Source organism: Salminus brasiliensis, chromosome 21 (assembly GCF_030463535.1).
Source record: "Salminus brasiliensis chromosome 21, fSalBra1.hap2, whole genome shotgun sequence".
NCBI lineage: Eukaryota > Metazoa > Chordata > Actinopteri > Characiformes > Bryconidae > Salminus > Salminus brasiliensis.
This window is the reverse complement of record NC_132898.1, coordinates 32,108,925-32,133,855: the sequence shown is the minus strand read 5'-3', so window position 1 is coordinate 32,133,855 and position 24,931 is coordinate 32,108,925. Positions and strand designations below refer to the sequence as shown.

Sequence of the window (24,931 nt, the reverse complement as noted above, 5' to 3'; positions counted from 1 at the left end):
CCTCCCTAACAAAAGCTGAGACCACCACTGGAGCTCTCCTTTCTCCTCGGTGATGGGCTGATGGGCTGGCTGGGTTCAACACGCTCCCCTGGTACAGCAAAACACAGCCTGTCGAAAGGCCGCTCATTGTGTTAGCCCGCTGTCTTTGCATTTTCTCCCCAAATAATGCTTGCTGCCTAGCTGAACTGATGAGCGAGCGGAGGGAAAGGGCGAGAGAGAGAGAGAGAGAGAGAGAGTGGGAGGGGAGGAAAAAAAGGGAGAGAGAAAATGGGTCAGCGCGTTCATCTGATTTTGTCACGGGGCAAAGCAATAGACAGCAGGCCAGTTCAAATCCAGGAGCAGATGTTGTATCTTACTGCCTCTTTCAATCACAGCAAATGCCTTCAAAAACCCTCTGCCTCGTGTCCTTTGCACTCGCCGTGTGCTAAATACATCGATAAATACACCAAACCTACAAAACCCATGGCAGAGGTGTGCGCTACAGCAGGGATTTAGGTTTGAGCCTCAGCTGCGGCGTATGCAGCCCACGGCCTGGGGTTCGAAAGGCTCACCGAGAGGGAAGAACTTTTGTTGAAATGTGGGAAAATGAATCAAATCTGCATTAATAAATCAAAAAGTCAATAAATGATTCCAGTAAAAGCCATTTCCATAAGCATCGCCTCAGAAATGCTTGAAATTAATCAAGAGGGAAATGAAAACAATCTAGGTACGCCATTAAAGATTCATGGTCGCTTTCACGAGGTAAATGTTTCTGGACAAAAAAAGAAGCTGGAAAATGTTTGACTTTGCCAGAAGATCTTCATCATATGATTTACAGTCTAGGCCTTGAAGTACTTTTCAGGCATCGCTTCTTCTTCCGACTACTCAACAACCCCCCCACACTAATGTTCTCCTCCCAGTTTAATCATTGCCAATTCACACCCACTAGCTAGGACTCCCCATCATAACACCACCTGAACTGGGAGGCAGGTTCTTATTATTGGACAGCTAACTGGTAATGTTATGTTAGCTAAGCTAAAGGGGCTTCCACACCTACCTTGTTCGGTCCGGACCTTCAGACTTTTCAGCCTGGTTCGTACCAAAATAGCAGGTTTAACCGACCAAAAGAGGTGGTCTCAGTCTGGATCAATGACTGTAGAAATTGTTCTATATAACTGCAGCCAAAACTGTCCGCCATGTTGTCAGATTTTGCAAGCAGAGACTGCACAGTAGAGGCCAGAGGCGGAGCCAGAGGCAGAACCAGACTTGTTTGGTAGAACAGCCCCCTTCTCCTAGACCAAGCCTCAGTGTCTCAGACCGCCTTCACTGAGCTTTCAGTGCAGAGTGGATTTTTTCCCTGGATTCCCACAACTCAGCTCCTCCATGTAATAAACAGAAAGGGCGCTATGCGGGTCGTGCAGACAACCGGTCTCTTCCAGCCAAGCCTGTTTGTCAATCACTTCATTCATAATCACTGTAGCCCCGCCTTCTTATGATAAAGCAGAGTAAGGGTTAAAAGCTGATTTCTGTAGGAACTAACTGCTGGAATCTGGAAAAGCTGGAGATGGAAAGATTTAGAGGAAGGATATGAGCTTGCAAAATGGGCAGGGCTGTTTTGTCATTGAAACATATGGGCATGGGCGGAGCTACACATCATACTGCAACCAGCTGGCAGAGGCGCTAGACCTGTGGTTGCTTTGGTTTAGAGAGACGCTGTGCTGTCCTTGTTTTCTACAGGTACTGGTCCGGATCAAACGGAACCATGGTTGGGTTGGTTTGCAGGGTGAAAATCCTTTTTTTAGAGCTATGGTTGGCTGTGGCATCACTGGAGATCTTCTATGGCAGAACCCAAAGAACCACTGTGCAGGGTCAACACTTTAGGGGTCTGAACTCTTCTACAGTGTACCTGTATCACTCCCCAGCTCACAAGTTCCATGTAAGGACAGCAAACAGCTTCCTTAACATAGCATTTTTTATTATCTAATTTGCATATATTTACCTATTCAGCCGACTATTTAGTCCTACAGTGTAGTTTAATGTAATAAAGCAGGATAAAGAGATTCTGGAAAAATGCATTATGGGTAAATACATGCACAAAAAAAAATGCAGGACATTACCCCTTTAAGTGTATAGATCACGCCCCCCCCCACGGGTTCCCTATGCAAGGTTTGAGCCTGTCTGTGTATGAAGTGATGCCTGTTACAGGCCTCGGCATCAGTGTGCTTTTGTGCTGACTGGCTCCCAAAGCTCCGCCTGACCTCCGGAGGTGCCTTGGCCTCCATGGCTCATTAGCCACAGACTCACGAGTGACTAGTGAGAGAGAGAGCAATAGAGTGATAGAGAGAGAGAGAGAGAGAGAGATGCTTACCTAAGAACTGGCTGTTAAAGGATGGGTATCACAGTGAGCACAGACCACCAGTCTTTCCGCAGTGTTCTGGCTATACGCTGGAGGCTTGTCTCCAGCCTCCTCAATGCATTGTTACTTAATGTTACTTAATTCTTTACTGTAGTGAACGATAATGTACCTAGATTTTATTCCAAGTCATTCTAGACCATTCCCACGGCTCCTTTCATTGGTCACAATCAAACAAAGGGCTGCTGGTGATCGGAAATGGTGGGGAAAAAACGAAGATGTCAAAAGTATTGACACTCATTCCTCAGGTAGAAGTAAGTGGAGATACTAGGGTTTAAAAGACTTCTATAGAAGCTGAAGTATCAACTGAAGCTTTTCACTCCAGTAAAAGTGTAAAAGTACTGGTTTCAGAACGACTTCAAGTAGAAAAGTAAAAGTAATGGAAGGAAAACAAAGGCTGAAAGCTTAGGCCGCACCACAGGGGTCTATAGTGCACTACCCCCCCTCCCCAAAAACCCATTTCTCTAAAAGCCATAATGAGGAGAATGATCTATTAAAATGTTGATGTTAAAAATGTTGGGCTGCACTAGATCCCTGCCTTTTAGCTGCCCCTAGTTCACTAGTGTGTGTGTGTTCACGACCATAGATGAGTAAAAAGCAGAGGACACATTTACCCAAGAACACCCGCCAGATTCAAATAATGTCAAAAACTTCCGCATCTCGTGGCAATCTGAGTAAAATATGCCAAAATCAATGGTTCCAAAAGGCCTAGTCCTCATAGATCAAAGATCTTGAGTGAGGCAGTCTTAACAGCCATCTTCACACCAAAGCCAGGCCGAATAGGGATGCCTGGGCTCAGGGATTGGATCTGAAGAGCATCCTCCCTCCAGTGATGACCAAAACACAAGCCCACCCACGAACCTGTGCTCCAGGAACACCAGTAATGGCCACTAGAGAAGAGCTCAGCGTTCTGTGCAGGTGATTGCTGAAGACCCGCTGTGTTCACGCAACTCTAATACAACTTAAACTTCAGTTCAATTCACTTTGATTTGTTTCAGCACCTTTTACAACACAGACTGTCCCAAAACAGCTGTACAGAAATCCAAGAGCAGACCACTAATGAGCCAGCTGAGGCAACAGCGGCAGGAAAAGCTCTCCAAATGCAGGAGGAACGCTGAGAGGAACCATAACGAGAAAGAGAAACGACCCTCAATCCTCCTCTGGGGGATTTTAATAGCTTACTATTATGGAGCTTTTAGAGGCAAGCAGTTCAGACGCCTGGTTCAAATCACCTCCGAAGTGAACTTTCCTCATACAGTCACAGCAAACCACCCTGAGCGACTCTGTTCCCATCTTAATGATTGATGACAACAGGAATTTGAAGGTTTTAAAGAAAGAAGCCATTATAAAAGTGTTGGAATAAGATCCGGGGACTCCTGGCTGCATTAGATTTATGGAGATAGGGGATATACTGATGTATGGTGTGTAAGGCTGTACAGCTTCCAGAACAGGTTAGGAGTTCATGCAGGAACTGGCAGTCATGAAGCTCATTACCTGAAGAGAAGGTTGAAGTAAATGTAGACCAAATGACACATATAGGATGTGTGAGAGGTGCTAAAGGCTATAACTGGGGATGTGGGATGAAATCTGAAACGCTGATCTTTGCTTAAGAGCAGGAAGGTGACAGGTTCGATCCCTTTGGACCAACAGGAAGTGGGGAAGTAGAGGAACAGCACTTATTCATGCCCGAGTGTGTATTCACTGCAACAGACGAGTGCATGTTAAAAGAGGACAGCCTTGGCCTAAAGGTTAGGGAAGTGGTGTTTGGGACTAGAAGGGTGTTGGTTCAATTCCCTGGACTGGCAGAAAGTGGGGTGGAGGAGTGGAGGAAGAGCAAGGCCTGAGTTTACATTCACAGATGGGTTAGCTGTGTAGGTTGAATGAGGACAGACTTGGCTTAAAGGTTAGGGAAGTGGGTTTGGGACTAGAAGGGTGTTGGTTCAATCCCCTGGAATGGCAGGAAGTGCTGTTAGAGGAGTGGAGGAAGAGCCCTTTTCCTTCCAGCCTGAGTTCACATTCAGAGATGGGTTAACTGTGTAGGTTGAATGAGGACAGACTTGGCCTAAAAGTTAGGATAGCAGGCTTTGGATTAAAGGGTTGTTGGTTCAATTCCCCGGATTGGCAGAAAGTGGGAGTATATGGAGTGAAAAAATACTGCTTTTTCCTTCTCGTTAGTGTGTTTACTGCCACAGAGGGGTTGAATGGGGACAGTCTTGACCTGAAGGATAGGGAATCGGGCTAGGGACGGGAAGGTTGTTAGTTCAAGCCCATGCAGTGGCAGAAGGTGGGGGTGTGGGGATTGAAGGAACAGTGCTTTTTGCTCCCTGTTAGTGTGTTTACTGCCACAGATAGGGTAACTGTCCAGGTTGAATGAGGACAGACATGGCCGAAAGGTTAGCTTAGCAATCTTGAGATTAAAAGGTTGTTGGTTCAATTCTTTGGACTGGCAGGAAGTGGGGATGAGTGTCCTTCCTGTTAGTGAGTTCACTGCCACAGATGGTTTTATAGGGGACAGCCTTAACCTAAAGGTTATGAAAGTGGGCACATAACAGGACAGTTGTTGGTTCAATCCCCTGGACTGGTAGGAAGTGGGAGGGTATGGTGTAAAGCAAGAGTGCTTTTTGCTCCCTGTTAGTGTGTTCACTTACACAGATGGGTTAAATGTGAAGGTTGAATGAGGACAGCCTTGACCTGCAGGTTAGGGAAGTAGGCTTGGGACTGGAAGGTTGTTGGTTCAGTGCTCTGGACTGGCAGGAACTGCAGGAGGCGGAGTGAAGGAACTGCACTTTTTCCTCCTTCAGCAAGGCACCTAACCTCTAATTGCTTTACTGGGTGCTGAGGTGACTGCTTATCGTCAGCACCCTATTGCCTATTTGCTTGTGTGTGCATGTAAACAGCAATGCTGCAACAGTACCCACAAAGACTCAATAGTCTTTATGGTCCAGTTGTGTGTTTTAATGAGTATGAGGGTTCCATCCTAGTGATTATAGTATTGCAAATGTCTCTTTCTCCATAATTATAGTCCAGGTAAATGTTCACCTGGGTAATCCAGGTAGGTTTAAGTTTATGGATTGGTGCATCCTTAGCTGGTCAATCAGATGCAGAAAGCAAGATGAGCCAAAGCAATGAGGGAAGCCCATCTGCATCATCAGGGTTTTGCATCATCTCAGACATTAGGAGCACACACAGAGCTAGACAGGGAGACACGACAAAAGTTTGTTTTGGCTAGAACTGACTTCATTTGAACAGAAATGCTCGAAAGCTCTCAAACTTCAAACAAATTCTCACTTCAATGCAACGCTTTCCACCTCTTAGCAACTTTCAAAGGGTCTTCTTGTCATCCAGCGGCTTTCCTGCTCGACACCAGCAAGGAACAGAAAATGCGAAAGAGAAATCAGACGCTGCGTTTACGCAGCTTTGCAGCTCAATCTGACCGCGTGAGATTGCAGGGTGGCAGACGAGCGGCACTGAGCTCAGACAACTTGGGGGATTTCTCTCGGTTTGTTCTCTAAAAGCGGCGGGATTAAGGAATGAAAGCAATATGCACCGGCTACAACAGCACAGTCTCAGGGCGGAGGATTTGGCCACAATTCTGACGCAACCGAATCTCAACAAAGCTGCTCAGTACGAAGAAGAAAAAAAGTATGAAAGTATTTTAGGTAAGGTTGCTAACCCTACGCAGCCAAGTGTACAAGTGATGGCTCAGCTGACAATGGTAGGAGTATTGTCTCAATCAGGGCTGAGGATGATAATATAGCACCTTTCTGATACCCAAGGACAATCAACACTGTGCTAGCCCATATCTGGGCAACCATACTAATCACCAAGCTCCCCAGTACCAATATTAATTTTAGGGCTCAGAACATTCTGGGTTCTTCAATAATGAGCCAGGTTTACTAAACCCATTGATAATTGCACTTAAAAACACCTGTTTAGTATAATTTCTTCACTTTTAATGAAATATTTAAAAAAAATTAGACATGAGAGATTCCGCCTGCATACAAAAGAAAAACATCAAAGGAAAACAGGAAGTGACCATGACTGACTCAAACCTACAGAGAAAAGGGGACCCTTAACCGTGCAAGACCTGCTAGACCACCAAAACTGCTCCCATGAGATCAACAGAAGCTTTCATCTTGGAGAGGAAATCAAAATAATCAAGCTTCACTCTCACTTCAGATCTGATAGAAGGAGCATTGCTGTGAGGATTTGATTGCATTCAATAACAAGAGCTTTAGTGAGGTCAAGGAGTTGGGGATGAGGTGGGATGGTGTCCCCAACCGATCCCAGAAAAAATCCACTGCTCCACAGCTCAGCGCTGGGGGGATTTATACCCCCCAAGCCCAAGTCTGGCATTAGGCAGCATGGTGCCAATAGATTTGTGTATGTTTATCCGTTCTAGAGAGTCCTAATCTATTGGCAGCACTTCTTCGGCTTCTACAGGACTAGACAAGCTGTGCATCTGTATCAGCAATGAATGCAACCTAAAACAGCTGAATGCATTCGCTAGAAGGGGTGTCCACAAACATTTGGACATATAGTGTATCAGTCAGGACCTAGTCTGAGTCTCCAAGTAGAAACTGGGCAAAAGTCCTTGTTATGTACTTTCTTCCAAAGCACTTTTTTTTGTGAAGCCTGAGCGTGTTCCAGCTGACTCGCGATGACGGCGTTTACTTTTTCATGGAGACGATGTTGCTGTCTTTCCGTTTACTTTTCCCTGGTTTCTTAACACTGTCCCGTTGTTTTCCGCATGAAATGGGATTAGGGAGGTGCTGGAGCGTGTTGGAGACAGAGGCTTCGCTACGAGCAGTACACATCTGTTCATCTCCGGCAAGCCAAAATGCCACAAGCGCTCTCCTCCTCTCGGCCTCTGCTTTCGCTCGCTTCCCCGTCTCCATCGCTATGTAAAGAAACAGTCTTTAGTCAAGCCTCATTGGACCACTCCACCGGCACAAGCTGAATTAACAAACGTCCACAGCTGAAGTTTGCCGAAGTCTTCTGCTTCTCCATTTGATTAACTTGGTTCTTCGCATCTCCAACAGATTATTTCAAAACACTGCTTCTGGTATTGTCCTCGTATCTGCTTCCTACGTCCTGCCGAGGTTTTAATTAAATGACTTGGCCTTCTAGCGCGAGCCGCGCGAGGCTGTATGAATGATGCATTTCCAGAACCCTGGAGAAAGACTGAGGCGGTAAAGCACTACGGCGTACTGTTCAATTAATCAGAATACTCCTCCATTGAAGTGGATATCAGTGTGAATCACTCACTTACGCGACTGCACAAGATCCTCCACAAACATCAGACATTCGCTTGACCATCTGCTTTGCATTAGAAGAGTAGGCTAGAATCCAGAGCAGTGCATTAGACTGATACGCTGCTACTACGCACTACGTTTTTTATTTTTTTTCCATTTGGCTTGACCTCATATCAACTTTCACTCTACTACCATTTATTCTTATTATTCATAACAGTTTGGAGATACATGACTGTAAGAACTACTGGCTGGCTCACAATATTGGCGGATATTGCATTTATAAGCTTTTATTTATTCGTATATTGTGAAAAAAATCACAATAATCACCACCTGCTCATTTTTTCCCACCACTTTTGTCCCTAATTTAGTCCCTCCCACTTCCCAACCTCTAGTTAGAACCCCCCCAATCACACAGTGCTACCAGCGAAGGCCGTCCTAAAGGCTGAGTCGAACTGGCGACGTCACTGGACAGCTGAACATGGGGAAGAGGGAGGGCCGATACCCACCCAGAAAGAGTGAAGCCAGAGTGAGGCTCTCTAGGACTCCCAGTCACGGATGGCTGTGGCATCACTGACAGCGAATGCCCTCATCTTGTTCAGCAACACAGTCCGAGCTAACTGACAACTCTAAAAACCATAATTGCTAAGAACATAAACGAGAAAAATGCAGCTAATTACCCAAGTTAGTAGTTTCCTAAGTCAGCCAATGCCATTAAACACTAAACACGCTTGGAGGAGAACACTAACCATCAGTTCTGTGACGTCAGCTTACAGACAGCTGCTTTGGCTAGCATCTTATAGGAGTAATGAGGGGAGAGCGTGGCCAATTGTGCTCTCTCCGGCTCTGGCTGCTGATGGCGAAGCGGCACAACCCATAATTCGAAGTTGCGACCCACTCAGAGCCCTGGAGATATGAGGTTTTTGCATGACAGTGGTAAAATACACTCAGTGATCCCAACTATGCCTTAATTACTGCTGTGGATGCTGTGTTAATGATTACTGGTGTCTGAGTGGGTGTAATGTCATCATGATGACTTAATGATGTCGTGTATGTCATGGCTGGCTTTTGGTCGTACCGCGGCTCGCTCTCTCACTCACATCACATCCTCGCCCAGACGTACATCTGCTGGGTTTCTAACCTGCTGACTCCAGCTGGATTAATTATCTTTGTTGACTGACCATGAGATACCATGTGTGATCTCTGAGGTTTAATTACTAATAAAGCATTTCAAAGGCCGGAGTGTAAGAAAGGGAGGCCATCTCGTCTCGTCGGTCCATGACAGACATTGTGACACAGATATTAACGCTGGACATTAACATAATTCCCCTTCATTTTCCTCCCGAGGTTTATTGCGTTTTATTGCCTGCTAGCTGAGCGTCCAGCTCTGTATAGATGGCTTCAGTCCTGATCAATACATTTCCTTTACAAAGTCACATGAACATTATTATTGATTATTGACCTTTTGTCCTCCTAAAGTTAGAACATGGACATCATGACCTCCTCGTTTTTCACTGCAAACAGGTTTAACCTGAAGCCTGAAATCTCTCTTTTTCTCGGCCTTTCTGTCTCTTCTGAAAGCCCGGCTTCAATTAGCTGCTAATGGATTTTGTCGGAGGCTCAGCTCAGCTTCTCTTGTCGAATCAGAGAAGATTAGGGTTACGTGGTCTAACAGCGGGGGTCAGCCGGACAGAGCAGTGATGGACATTAAATAGAGAGAGAGTTGCCAGGTTACTGATACTGTTACTGGGGCAGGTGAGGGAGAGCTAGCACCAACAGTGCCAGGAAGTTCAATATTAAACATCCTTACATTTTATCCCCGTATTTTATCCTAAGGTCCAGCTTAAATACACTATATGGACAAAAGTATTGGGACACCAAGGCTATCAAGGTTAATAAAAGAGTGTATCCTGCTTTTGTTGGAGTAACTGTCTCGACTGTCCAGGGAAGAAAGCTTTCAACTAGATCTAAGGATTAGATTGCATTCAACGGCAAGACCCTTAATGAGGTCAGAAAGTTGAGGTCAGAAAGATGACCACCTCCCTACATCATCGCCAACTCCCCATCTCATCCCAGGAGACTGCTTTGCACTATGTTGCAGCCTTTGCTGACACAGATGTGCAAATACACAGCTGGTCTAGTGTCTGTAGAGAAGTACTGCCAATAGAATAAGATCTCTCAGATGAACATAATGAACCTATTGTCACCATGCTGCCTAATGCCAGGCGTGGGCTAGAGGGGTATAAATAAAGCCCCCCAGCATTGAGGAGCTGTGGAGCAATGGAAGAACTGTGTTCTCTGGAATGATGATGGTGGAGCTCCATCTAGTACTTTTGGGATGAGTTGGGGATGATGAGGTTGAGTGGTGATCATCATCATCCAATATCCTGACCTCACTAACACTCTAATCGCTGAATGCAATCAAAACCTCACAGCAATGTTCCTCCAAAACCTTGTAGATAGTCTTCTTCCCTGGAGAGTAGAGGCAGTTATTCCAACAAAAACAGGATCAACTCTTTTAAACACTCTTGATTTAAGAAAAAACGAGTGAACAGGTGTCCCAATACTTTTGTCCATGTAGTGTATTTGTAAAAACTGCAATCAAAGCAAAAAAAAGAAAAAAGTGTTCCCACAATCAGTATGTTTTCCTATCATTCCCGGGAAATTTTGGACAATGGGTCCCTACAAATAGAGTAAAACATTGTACAATCACTCTCTCTCACACACACAAACCCAATCAGAGCTTGTAGTCTAGTCGAGTGTGTCTGCCTTTGCCACAACACATGGTCTGGACCTGCACGCCAGCTCAGTCATGAAACATCACGATCCTAAAATGTGGGTGAAAAAGTGGCAAAGCAGGAAAAAACATCAAATAAGCCAAATTAACAGCAAACGTTCAATCAACCGGCCGAGGGTGGCACCAGATGGTTCGGCTAAGTAACGGATGCGGTGCAGATGACCGAATTACCAGCAAACAGTCCCGGCGGTGCTGTTGTATATGTATGTACGACGTCACCTTGTGTCATTACTTGTCACTGACAGTCCACCTCATAGGTCAGCGGCACATCAAGCGAGACTGATGCACTGCAAAGTCTCAAAATAGATCCATATATCCGCCTTCCCGGTGTCAGTGACAAACCCCTTGAGTGAAGCAGGGATTCGTGTAACAGTGATTTGGCAGGAAAACTACAGGCTGGATTTTAGTGCAGGGTCTACATGTTTGGATCAAAAGAGCTAAAAGAGCAAACACAGCAGAAAGCTGAAATCCGATATTACAGCGGCCGTATCCTACAGTGTCCCTTTTCCCCTCAGTTCGCACTGTTTTAGGAGCTAAAACAGCCATAAATAAAAAAGCCATTTTTATAAAACTATTTTATATAAAACCTCTGTTTGCTCTTTACTATTAAACAGGCTGTTTTGGTCACTGTGCCTTTAAGAGATTAGGACTAATCCATTTAAATGACCCCTGTTCTGATTGGCTGCCCTGTACTAAGTCTCGTTCAGAAAAGCAGTCCAATGTGTAACACTTAAGTTAACTGTGAGTGGGCGGGGCTAAACTGCTGTTTAGATATAAGCTCCCTGCATGTTACCTTGCATGTTTAAGGTGGTAGTAACTGCAGCTTCGAGAATGATGAGGCTATAAATTAATGCGGGTGTGTGACGGGATTCATGGGTTGAGAAGAGGAGGTGCAGTGCAGTGAGGGTGAGAAGTGAGGGCGTGGCCAAAGCCACCATAGTGTGAAGGAAGGAGCTGAATCTGCGGGAATATGGAAGCATATGGTCATACGGGTCTACCAGCAGTGGCAGAAATCCCAGTCTCCACTGTTAAAAGTATAAGTTCCTCAAGAAACCTTTGAAGGTTCTTCCATTTGAAACTGTGAAGGCACTGTGGGGCAGTGGTGGCTCAGCGGTGGGGCAAAGTACCAGGCTATTGATAACAGGGTTGTGGGTTTGATTCCCGGGATCGGCAAGCTGCCACTGTTGGGCCCTTGAGCAAGGCCCTTTACCCTCTCCACTCCTCAGGGGCTGGAGTTGCATCTTAGGCTCATTTATGCTCATTTATGCCCCACCTTGCCTCTGTGGTCGCCGCCTTGGTTCCAGATACCAGTCCATGCCTCGAAGGTCAGATCTGTTGTGGCCTACTCAATATTAGGTAGGAGGTATTAATGTTATGGCTGATTGGTGTACATCCCGACCCTGACATGCGTCGTTGCAACATGATAATCGACATTATTCACTTTCTCTGTGAGCAGTCGTAATGCTTTGGCTTGTGTATATGGATCTATTGTTATGGTGGATTTGCATTCTGATAGTACAACGGCCACTAGGGGGCGTGTGGAAAGTGGTTTGAACAAGGTGGTGATTGGACAGCTTAACAGTCAGCAGCCAGCGGCTTCTATGTTGTATAAGAAATGCCATTGGTGGTGCTTGAAAGGGGCCAATAAATCACTCCGGCTACCATTATACTGTAAATCCCTTTGAAGTTACATCAGAGGCTTTCCCGAAAGGCCAGGATGGAGGTTTTTACGAAAATTGACCGGAGATTTGATTGCCTCTGGCACAAAAACAGTGGACATTGACGCACTGAATTTACTTAATTAAAAATGCTAAAATTATCAAAACAACATAAAACAACATAAAAGTGTGTTATTAAATGATTAAATTAAATTGTATAATAATAATAAGTATCAAATATAAAATTCAATAATAAAATAAAATATATTAATACAATAATAAAATATGATGTATATAACTGTATGACAATAAAAAATATATAAATAATAAAACAAAAATAAAACAATATAATCTAAATAAAATAATACAAATATAAAATTGTATAATAAAATAATATTGTATAATTGTATAATAAAATGATATTGTAAAATATTAATAATAAAAATACTTAATATAATAATTATATTGTATAATTATGTGATAACTAAAAATAATGATTATTTCTGGGACAATTTGTGACAGACCTATCTCTGTCCCATTGATCACGTGATCTCTGATAGATAATTGATAGATTCGGGGTATTCACGTTGTTTTACTTAGTTAACAAATAGCTAAGAAAGGCTGCAGTCAGTACAGTCAGAGCATTTTCAGCACCCGAGAGTCAGACACAGTGAAATAGTGGTCATGGTAACGGTACACGGTAACGTTTCATGCAGAAATGTTGTGGTTTGGATCATAAGAACCCAGAGTTTGTTTGATATTAACCACTGCAATACTACGAACTCCCAAAAGACATAAGTCAGTCCTGGCACTCTGCGGTAATCGTCAGTTAGTGTGAGAATTAAATGGAAAGTCCTGAAAAAACAAAATGTTTTACTGATTCCACAAGAGTGTGCAAAGCATCCGAGAGGAGAGCGGCGGCAGATAAGAGAGTTAGGCAGTGATGGAGACAGAAATGGGGGACAGGCAGATGGGAGACGGAGGGAAACAGAGAGGAGTGGAAAGAAACAAATCTGTTAGAAACTAACAGACCCCAAGTGACAGACAGCAGTAGTCCATCATATGGATGATGTGAAGGTGCTGGCGGCTCTCCAGAGACCAGGCCTGAGCTGGTGAGCTCCAGACAAGCTTCAGCTCTACTGATAATCACCTGAGAGAGAGAGAGAGCGAGAGAGAGAGACACCTGAGAGATGCCCAGTCCACCGCACACTAAACGACTAAGGGTCATCCACTACACCAGTCCACCTGCTGCTGGACCGAACTGAACAAGCCCAAATTAAGCATCCCTTCGTGTGAGTTTTGGTTGTAGTGGGAGGGGTTTGGGTTGTAGTGGGAGGGGTTTTGGTTGTACTGGGAGGGGGTTTGGCTGTAATGGGAGGGGTTTTGGTTGTAGTGGGAGGGGGTTTGGCTGTAGTGGGAGGGGTTTTGGTTGTACTGGGAAAAATGTTGTGGTGTATTGGGAGGAGTTTTAGTTGTACTGGGAGGAGTTTTGGTTGTACTGGGAGGGGTTTTGGTTGTAGTGGGAGGGGTTTTGGTTGTAGTGGGAGGGGTTTGGGTTCTCTCCTCTCTGTTCTCCTCCATCTCTCCTCAGTCTCTCCTCAGTCTCTCCTCCATCTCTCCGTCTCTCCACCATCTCTCCTCAGTCTCTCCGTCTCTCCACCATCTCTCCTCAGTCTCTCCTCCATCTCTCCGTCTCTCCACCATCTCTCCTCAGTCTCTCCTCCATCTCTCCGTCTCTCCACCATCTCTCCTCAGTCTCTCCTCTGTCTCTCCTCCATCTCTCCTCAGTCTCTCCTCCGTCTCTCCTCCGTCTCTCCTCAGTCTCTCCTCCATCTCTTTTCTGTCTCTCCTCCATCTCTCCTCCATCTCTCCTCAGTCTCTCCTCCGTCTCTCCTCCGTCTCTCCTCAGTCTCTCCTCCATCTCTTTTCTGTCTCTCCTCCATCTCTTTTCAGTCTCTCCTCCATCTCTCCTCAGTCTCTCCTCCGTCTCTCCTCTGCTGCTTTCTCTCAGTACTGCTGCAGGAGCTCGAGCTGAGTGAGGGCTCATTTTCACAACATGACTCTCTCTGACAGAGCTGGGAACAGCCTTCACCAGAGACACGCAGAGGAAACATCTCCTATCAAACTCCGCGTCACACAGGAAGAACAGCGGCTCAGCGACGGCGGTGTGCAGAACAAGAGAACTCTTCCTCCTCCTCTTCCTCGGCTCTGTTCCTCCTCGCCTGTTCTCTGATCCCTGCCCTCAAAATAGCTTCACATTCCTGTCTTCTTCATTAAACCACAGACAAACCTAAACACCTTCACTTCCTCCACAAGCCTGCTCTCTCTCACTGTCTCTCTCTCACTGTCTCTCTCTCTCACTGTTTCTCTATCTCTCACTGTCTCTCTCTCACTGTCTCTCTCTCTCACTGTCTCTATCTCACTGTCTCTCTCTCACTGTCTCTCTCACTGTCTCTCTATCTCTCACTGTCTCTCTCTCACTGTCTCTCTATCTCTCACTGTCTCTCTCTCACTGTCTCTATCTCTCACTGTCTCTCTCTCACTCTCTATCTCTCACTGTCTCTCTCTCACTCTCTCTCTCTCACTGTCTTTCTCTCTCTCTCTCACTGTCTCTCTCTGTCTCTCTCACTGTCTCTCTCTGTCTCTCATTCTGTCTCGCTCTCTCTCTCCCTCTCTCGTTAGTCTCTCTCTCTCTCTCTCAATGTCTCTCTCTCACTCTCTCTCTCTCTCTCTCTCTCTCTCTCTCTAACTCTCTCTCTCTCTCTCTCTCTCTCTCTCTCTCTCTCTCTCTCTCTCTAACTCTCTCTCTCTCTCTCTCTCTCTCTCTCTCTCTGGGGGATGGTATTGACAGGAAGAGTACAGTAAGTCTTGTGTATTCAGGCTGAGACGGCATCATTGCCTCCCAGTGCAAAACACAGGTCCATGTATGAAGGTTAGTGCAGCAAAAGCTTGTGGTGTCACACACACACACACACACACACACACTCACACACACACAAAACACACACACTGACTTAAAGGTCATGCATAGGACCTGTTGGTTATGTATACTGTTTTCTAAACTGTATCTAATATTAATATTATTAATAATAATGTGACCCGGGTGCTTTATATAAGTGTAACTGCATGTATGCACTGAATGATGGACTTCATAAACCTCTCACACACACACACACACACACACACACACACACACACTCACACTGCTTAGTATAATGGTAAGCCCTCATAGGGCCAAAAACAGCAGAGGCCAGCTTGGTTTTAATCAGTAATAAACGTACACACATGCTGGACACGGGCAGAACTGGACGCCTGCCACAGCACTAAATATGGAGCTCTGTTAGAGCACAGACTCGGCTCTGACAGCATCACCTGACCATCACAAGTCCAGAGCTGTGACTACTGATGGAGCAATACTCCACCCTATCTCCTCAGCACCCCATTACTCCACCCCATCTCCTCAACACCCCATTACTCCACCCCATCTCCTTAACACCCTAATACTGCACCCTATCTCCTCAACACCCCACTAATCCACTCCATCTCCTCAACACCCCATTACTCCACCCCATCTCCTTAACACCCTAATACTGCACCCCATCTCCTCAACACCCTAATCATGCACCCTATCTCCTTAACACCCTAATAATGCACCCTATCTCCTCAACACTCTAATACTCCACCCTATCGCCTCAACACCCTAATACTCCACCCCATCTCCTCAACACCCTAATACTGCACCCTATCTCCTTAACACCCTAATACTGCACCCTATCTCCTCAACACCCTAATACTCCACCCCATCTCCTCAACACCCTAATACTGCACCCTATCTCCTTAACACCCTAATACTGCACCCTATCTCCTCAACACCCTAATACTCCACCCCATCTCCTCAACACCCTAATACTCCACCCCATCTCCTCAACACCCTAATACTCCACCCCATCTCCTCAACACATCATTACTCCACTCCATCTTCTCAACACCCTAATACTCCACCCCATCTCCTCAACAGCCCATTACTCCACTCTCCTCAACAATCCATTACTCCACCCCATCTCCTAAACACCCCATTAATGCACTCCATCTTCTCAACACTCCATTGCTCCACCCTGTCTCCTTAACACCCCATCACTCTACTCCATCTCTACAACACCCCATTACTCCACCCAGTCTCCTGAACACCCCATTACTGCACCCCATCTCCTTAACACCCCATCACTCTACTCCATCTCTACAACACCCCATTACTCCACCCAGTCTCCTGAACACCCCATTACTGCACCCCATCTCCTTAACACCCCATCACTCTACTCCATCTCTACAACACCCCATTACTACACCCAGTCTCTTGAACACCCCATTACTTCACTCCATGTCAACACCCCATTAGTCCACTCCATCTTTTCAAAACATCATTACTCCACTCCATCTCCTCAACACCCTAATACTCCACCCCATCTCCTCAATACCCCATTTCTCCACCCCATCTCAACACCCCATTACTCTACCCCATCTCAACATCCCATAACTCCTTTTCTCCTCAAGTCCAGTTACTCCATCCCATATTCTCAACACCCCATTACTCCACCCCACCTCCTCAACGACTCATTACTCTATCTCCTATCCAATGTCCATTTACACCATCTCATCTTCTAAACACCCTATTACCCCCGTCATTACTTCAACCGTCCAGCAAACTGCCAGCTAATCACTGCCAGTTTATTAAAAAGGTCAAGGATGTAAGTCCAGTGTAGTCAACATGGGCTAGTGTGGTCAGGGTGGTGACCTAGCCTGAATTTAAAGCCAGGGTTTAGGTGATGCGGGGAAGCTGTGACTGACAGATGGTTCGGTGGCGGCCAGAGCTCGGATGATCCACTCGCCTGCATTGAAATGGTGCGCTTCTGGAGCAACTGCATGGCTTCACACCTTGCCTCTACATCCTGCCTCTCTCACACTGTGAGTCATCACCGAGCCGCTTACGCCAACCGCTGAGACACCATTGCTCAGAACTTCAGTCCTCCAGAGTTGAAGACTTAGCCTAGGGATGCTGCGACTGCACAGTAACACAGTACTACTGAACACATCCTTTTTCTCCCCGATTTCCTCACTGCCAATTATCACCCACTACACAGGGCTCACTCCATCGCATGCTCCCAACAGCGCCAGGAGGATGAGGGCAGGGCTAGCACATGCTTCTTCTTCTTAACGCGCTTGGAGGAGAACTACTATTGCATTTACCTTACTTAACTGCATACACTAATTTGACAAAAGTATTGGGACACTCATTTGTTGTCTGTTTAAAAATTCAGGGTATTAAAAAGGAGTTTTTTACTGAACTGCTGTCCAGGGAAGAGAGCATCCATAAAGTCACCTCATCCCCAAGTCCTCACCAACTCACCCCATTCAAAAATACTGGATGGAGCACCACCATCCATCACTCCAGAGACACAGTTCTTCCACTGCTCCACAGCTCAATGCTGGGGGGCTTTATACCCCTCTACTAGCCCGCGCCTGGCATTAGGCAGCATGGTGCCAAGCAAGTGTTAAAAAAAAATGGCTAAAAGTAAAACAGAGCATCTGTGCAAAAACACACACACACACACACACATGCATACACACACAGTTGTGTACTACAAAGTTATCTGCGAGCCTATTGGACGAGGTGAGAGACACCCATGGCAGCTGACATCATGTGAATAACATCAATGACAACATCACAAGCACTGAAGCAAGTGGGTCTTCCTGCCCCCCCTACCTGGTACATGTAAGTGTTAAAGTAGACCCCATTCTGCAGGTGAATCTTCAAGGATGGTAGGCTCATGTCGCACGAAGCATAGCAGAAAGCTAGTGCAGATCGACGAGAGCACCGGACAGAGTGGAGCAGAAAAGAGAGAGAGAGAGAGAGAGAGAGAGAGAGAGAGAGAGAGATAAAGGCAGAGAGAGCTGCACTCTCTCTCTCTCTCCGTCTCTAAGTCCCTGACGAATGACAGTAAGCCAGAGAATAAACGAGCGACTCCGGCTCAGGCTGCGCTGTCCGGCCAGTGGAGCGAAACTCTGCAGACTGGGAGCAGGAGGGAGACACTGGCTCCACCGGCCGAGAGACAGGCAGGAGGGGAGAGGAGAGAGAGAGGCAGAGAGGGGAGGAGAGACAGAGCAAACAAGGGAGAGAGAGAAAGGGGGGGGGGTGAGTCTGAAGATTGAGCAAGGTACAGAGAGAAATTACAATTAAAGGACAAAAGTATTGGGACACCTGCTCATTATTCATTGTTTCTTCTGAAATCAAGGCTATTAAAAAGAGTTTCTCCTGCTTTTGTTGGAGTAACCGTCTCTACTGTCCAGGCTTCAAGGCTTTCTACTAGATTTTGGAGAAGGAGCATTGCTGTGAGGGTTTGATTGCATCCATCCATCCATCCATCATTCCAGAGAACACAGTACTTTCACTGCTTCACAGCTCTCAATGCTCGGGGTCTTTATACCCCTCTACTAGCCCACGCCTGGCATTAGGCAGCATGGTGCCAATAGCTTCATGATGTTGATCTGCTCCAGAGAGTCTTTCTATTGGCAGTACTTCTTCTCTACAGGGACTAGACAAGCTGTATGTGTGTGTGTGTGTGTGTGTGTGCATTTGCACATCTGTGTCAGCAATGGGTGCAAGTTAAAGTAGCTGAATGAAGCCATTCCTTAGAAAAGGTGTCCACAAATATGTGGACATATCGTGTATTTGGAAGGTTTGAAGTAAGTAAATGCACAACATCAAATTTTCCCACTTTTGCAGTGGGACTCTAAACCCTAACCCAATATGACAAGTGGAACTGAGAGGCACTGGAGCAACGCTGGCCAGAAAACACAGGCATGCCTGCCTGCAAAACGGTGGCTCCTTAATATGTGTGCTAGCTGGGGGTGCATGATAGATCATGTCTTTGTCATCATCATGATTGAACACCACTGTCACGCAAAAAACGTGTGTGACTTTCCTCCTTCCATAATGTGAATCTGCCACTTGTTCTTCATATTGTATCACGATTTCATGATGATGAACCAATAGAAATGCTCCAAAATGCCATTATTATTATAACATACTCATCATATTATTAGATATTTTTATTATATATATATTATATATATATATAATATATATATATTTTTTTTTTTTCTTATTATTATTAATAATATAAATATTGATTAAATATTTTTTACATCGTCTTCCATTGAAAGCTAAGAAGGTTTTTCCTTCTCCTGTAAAGTTGGCATTTTCAAGATACAAGGTTTTGATAGAGTATATCCAAATTCAGTATCTGCTGCTCTCCCACCTTCTGGCCATATTGGAAACTTGCACATTAAGGGGTGAAGATGACCAAAGTGTGTTGAGGTGAGGCGTAAACAGCGTTAAACAGCGCTAATGTGCTCTGCCCTGAACCTTTTAATTAATAATAATTAAATTAATTCATTATTTGCAAAAACAATATTTATTGATGTTCCTCAATCCTCATTTAGTAACTTTTTAGGGTTTTTTGTTTTGTTTTGGGTCCTTTTCAGTGTTTCTATTGAGCTAACTGTTAGTGTCCAATTCTGTTTACCCTAACAGGGCAACTCAACCGAGCGGTCACATACAGGGTAACACAGAGATACATTTTATTGTTGCGTTTCTGCCATTAAACCAAAATCGAATTGTGCTGTGTTTAGCTTAGAGCTAATGTCTGAAGAGCTGTGTCAAACTAATAGACTTTTTTTCTCAGCTTTCAAACAATGCGACTGAATGAATTCTACACCACTGCCACCCTGTGGATATAATCGGCATTACACACTCTATTCAACGAAGGGAATAAGGTCAAGCAGCCGAAGATGAGTGTTGACCAGTTTTTTACCACAGCAGTTTGACCATAAAAAGGTCTACCATGCCTGTTAAAGGCTTATGGAAGCAAATGTGGTTCTTATATGGTGTGAGAACACAAAGTTCAACCAAGTCATAATAATATCAGCCATAAATGATTCCCCAGCAGTCAAATTCCACCTTAATTAGCTGGTGACTACAGCACTAACTATAGTAACACAGCAGTTTAAAGGGTCTTTATGAAGCCAGTGATACTGCAAGTGCAGGTCTGATCCCAGTCAGGAACACAAAGCAAAATCATCCCCCCAAAAAAAGCAGTGGAGGTCTGTTCTAGAGTGACTGGGATTAACGTTAGCTTGCACAGCAAGTAGGGCTATTTTGGGCTCTATGTGAATCTATTGTTCAGAGCAGCGAACACAGCTTAAGGCTTCTTTAAGAGAATGAGATAGTGACAGAGACCTCCCGTAAGGCTTAGCGGGAGAGAGGGTTCTTTTTTTTCTTCTTCTTTTTTTAAACAAGGGGAATAAAGGAAAGCCGAGTCCCAAAGCACTGAGAGAACGGCAGCTGCACAGAGCCACTCAGGCCGCAGCATCCATTCCTTCTTATTTGTCTGTTTTTTTGACCTATTTTACTATTTTATCAGAAATGTTCTCTTCTTCTGAGAGGCTGGTGTAGACCTGTTGTAGGACAGATACAACAGGACAACTCAAAGTCTCTCGCCTGCTTTGTAGTCTGGCTAGACACAAGATCAGAGCTGTCATTATTTATTTACTTTTAAATACACATATATATCAATATATCGCTGCTGTCCGTTCTTAGTTTCCGCCATCCTTTGAGTCCTGTGGCTGCTCTGTACACTGTGTAAATAAAAAATAATGGTACATTGACTTCCATTCAACGTTTAGAAGGTTTTCCTTCTCCTGTAAAGCTTCTATTTTGGAGATACCTGTTTTCTCACTGGACAGGAATGATATCCTATTTTTTCTGGACAATATATTGTGATGCTAAATGGTATTTTATGGTCATTTTAATAAGTAATGTATGCATAATTAAGGATGCATAATTACACCCTTTTAAAAAGCAACATAAACATGAAGGAATCGCAACTTAAGTGGTTCTCACTGGTTGCTATGACATCCCAGGTGGTTGCTAAGGTGTCACTGTGGTATAGGTGTGTGGTAAAATGTGTTGTACCAAAAAGATATTTGGTCTACAAGCGATGTATTGGGCTAATAAAGCTGTGTCCACAAACTTTTGGCTAAAATGTGGGGTGCCAAAACTGATGTTCAAGCAGAGCACTGGAGAGAAATGGGAGCTGTACACATTCTGGTGGTTCATTCTTATGTAAACAACTATGCTAGTGAACACAATGGACGATATAGAGGTCAGCAAAAATGACTGAGGTCATGTACACAAGGTCAATAGCGTAGTTACTGAAAGCACTTCACTGAGGACGGCTGTCTAACGGGGCATTCAGACAGTGAAGTGGGTCACCGTTGGTAGCTCAAAGTTAAATAAGCAGAAGAGCACTTTGGAAACTGGCCTAAAATGTACAAAAAAAGTGCAGTGCATGAAGTCCAGTGAACTGGGGCTGAAGGCCACTGACCTCAAACATCAGGGAGTCTGACCACAGCTGCTGTGAAGTTGCTAGAAAGGTGTGAGGAAGGAGGATAGCAGTAAGCACAGTGGGCACAGCTGGACCAGCAGAATCCAACACCACTAACCGGTACCTGTGTGTAGAGGGTATTATGGCTTAAGCTGACCCTTGACCACAGATACGTCTGCCTCGGTCACATGTGCTGACACAGTCATGCTAAGAACACCTCGGCTTTCTAGCACAGCTAAAGCCCACACACACGCGGCAGTGGTGAAGAGTCTTGCCAAGGGCCCAACAGTGGCAACAATGGGAGCCCGGGTATTGAACCCACAACCCCATCATCCGTAGCCTGGAGCTCTAACTGCTGAGCCACCACTGCCCCTAGCTTGAGCCTGTGTGAGATAGCATACAGGCTAGGAAAAGACCCAGAGAAGGATCCTTCATGTATTCCCTGTACCAACGGCCAGATATCGTGGTCGGGACGTGGTCTTATTCAGGGTATAGGCAGGGCTGCAGCAGAGGCAGTGTGTGTGTGTATGTCCGTAGCTGGGTGAGCTCATTAAGTTAAGTGTATGGGGCTGTAATGTGGCCCAATGCGAGGGCAGATTAGGGGACGTGTTGCGTTGTGACGATGCCGAGACAAAGCATTGATCTCCTCTAGCTTTACTCTCCGCATGACAACACCTGTTATTCACGTGTGGCAGGTGGAAATGGAGGGGGGTTAACAGCGTATGGTGGGGGGTTCTTCAGCAGGTGGCAAAACTAGACGGTTCTACAGTTTGGATGCCCTGCACTTTGACAGGTGGATACATGCGTGTGTGTGTTTGTTTGCAATCCATAATATTAACAGCACTGAGCGTCACCCGAGCCCGCCGCTCCTCAAATGTCTTGCGAGGCGGCCTGGGGACGTGGACAGTCTCCCTGGCCTTGTGCTAAACATGGCAAAGCATGCCGAAAACGCCATATGCTGCATTCCCCACGTGTTTCAGTGACATGTGCGGGCTAATGTAGCTCTTGGTTACATGTCAGTTTGCACTGAGAAATCATCCATGTCATGGTTCTCAGGCTTGGATGCTGGCAAGGGTCCAGAGCCCCGAAAGGAATCATTATGCGCAAGGCAGGAATAGCCACCTGGACAGGGTCCCAGTCCAAAGTGCTAATTTACTCACATATAGGGACAACATAGCATAGCCACCTAGCATGTGTGTGTTTTTGGTGAGACGGGGCCATCCCTCACAAATTACATTGAACATCTTCTCTTCCACCTACAAACTAGAAATGATAATAATAATAATAATAATAATAATAATAATAACTAATGAAGATAATAATAATGACAATATCTGTACTACAGTCTCTTCAGCCAGCTACCAGAACACCGTGCTGACTGGAGCCAGAAAAGACAGCAAAACCAACCAGTAAGACCTGAGATTAATTACAAAAATAACATGAATATGTTCACATATAATCTAAAATGTCATGATTATCACACTGTGTACATTTGCTTATGCTAATATGAGTCTAGGTCATACATCAGAAATATGAAATACTGTAAAATTACTGAATAAATGCACTCTAGGGCAACTTTGACAGTGTTTACACACTACATCAGACTCTTTACACTGAGAGGAAGATGCAGTTTTACACGATCTGAGTCTTTTATTGAGGCATTATGTTTTCCCCTGTGCCAACAGAACCATGGCTGGTCATTTGGCTAATGTTATCGGCCAGCTACGTCAGCCAGGCTCCGATACGAACTCAAATCTGAGTGAGAACTGAATACGGAATGATGCTTGCACTGCTGATGACTGCGACTAAGGGTTAATTAACTGTTGGTCAGAAGTCCAGAAGTGCAGGGAAATGCTAAAGCTCTGAACTGCTTCCAAACGGGGATATCTGATCACTTCGGCCGAGAGTACTGCAGTAAAGGACGAATCCAGATGGACAGGAGAGTGTGTCTGTAGAAGAAATTGGCCAAGTCATGTTCCTGTTTTTGCCTTCAAAGAATCAGGTCCAGTATCTACACTCGGCTCAGCCAGAGTTGTCAAGGAAACGGCAGAACTTCCACGGGAAGAGTGAGAGAGATCACTGAAGAAAGAAGACAGGTAGACTTGGAAAAGAAGGAGGAGATACAGAGATACAGTGGACAGGATGAAATCCTAATGATGAAATTCTGAGAGAATATACAGAACAACTGTCAGATTCAAATGATGTCAAAAAGTAATATATATATATATATATATATATATATATATATATATATATGCATTTATATATAAATATAAAAGAAAAGAAAATAAAATCAGTAAAAATAATAAAAGTAAAATAGTAATAATAATGATAATAATAATAATAATAATTAATATATATATATATATATATATATATATATATATATATATATAAAATAAATAAAATCAGTAAAAATATTAAGTTTTAGGAAACACTAATCAGTTCTAAAACCAAGCGGAAGACTAAAAAGTATCCAGTGAATTTATTTTTAATTATTTATTATTTTTGGGTTTTGTATTGCATTTATTTTATATATTTATTGTGATAAAAAAAAAACTGAACATAGATCATTTATATATATCAATATATTAACAGGGTTGTAAAACCACATCTGAGCATTTTGTTAGCCCAACCACTTTATACTTACATATAAAAATAAATATACATGTAAAATACTGTAAAAATACTGAATAAATGCAGTATAGAGCACCTTTTTAAAGTGTTTACACACTACATCAGACTCTTTAAACTGAAACAGTGATTCTTTATGTATTTATATATTTTTTATATAGTGATAAAAAAACTGAACGTAGATGATTTATATTTATTAATATATATTAATATGTATATGTTAATGTACTAGCGTTGTGTGCAAGGTATTTAGGTCCCTCCCACCCTCACACATACACACTGCTATGGCTCTACAACTTGACCTATGGCCTACTTGAAGCCCCCCTGGCCACAACATCCTAACCATGGCTGGGCGCCTGTGTGTCCCCAGTGTTCTTTGGTCACCCTAGTTTAAGCAGTACTGATACGGCAGGCTGTCCTCAGGACAGAGAAGATGGAACTGGACTTGAAGAGACAGGAAGAGGGAGTGATGTGGTGAGTCAGCAAGCAAAGCATTATGGGTTAATTGACCACTGGTGGTTTTGCTAATATCAAAGTATTTCAAGGGCCAGTTCTGACCAGTTCTGACAGAGGTAAATGTCACACACTCTCACGCACTCTGCTCCTCTCGATGAAGGAACACTCACCAGGCCGTCTGTCAAAAGCTGCTCGCAAGCCACTCAATCATTCGCAATGAGACTGGGCCCCCTTGTGACTAGGCAGTGGAAGTACTGGCTGTGCAGGCAGGCAGTGGTACAGTTCAGCAGTGGCCCAGC

The 24,931-nt window shown here is 44.6% G+C and overlaps 1 protein-coding gene across 8 annotated transcripts in view; it reads right to left on the bottom strand.

Annotated features, from left to right (window-relative positions):
- ppfia4 (PTPRF interacting protein alpha 4) overlaps window positions 1–24,931 on the bottom strand; it is a 149,521-nt gene that overhangs the window by 65,833 nt on the left and 58,757 nt on the right. Inside the window, exon 1 of one of the 8 annotated variants that reach the window (XM_072666543.1) lies at window positions 17,861–17,956. The exons of the other annotated variants lie outside the window; for them this stretch is intronic. Within the exon in view, the coding sequence (XP_072522644.1) occupies window positions 17,861–17,926 (66 nt within the window). The 5' untranslated portion in view covers window positions 17,927–17,956. Of the gene's footprint in view, window positions 1–17,860; window positions 17,957–24,931 lie in introns of those variants that run through there. 8 annotated transcript variants of the gene reach the window in all.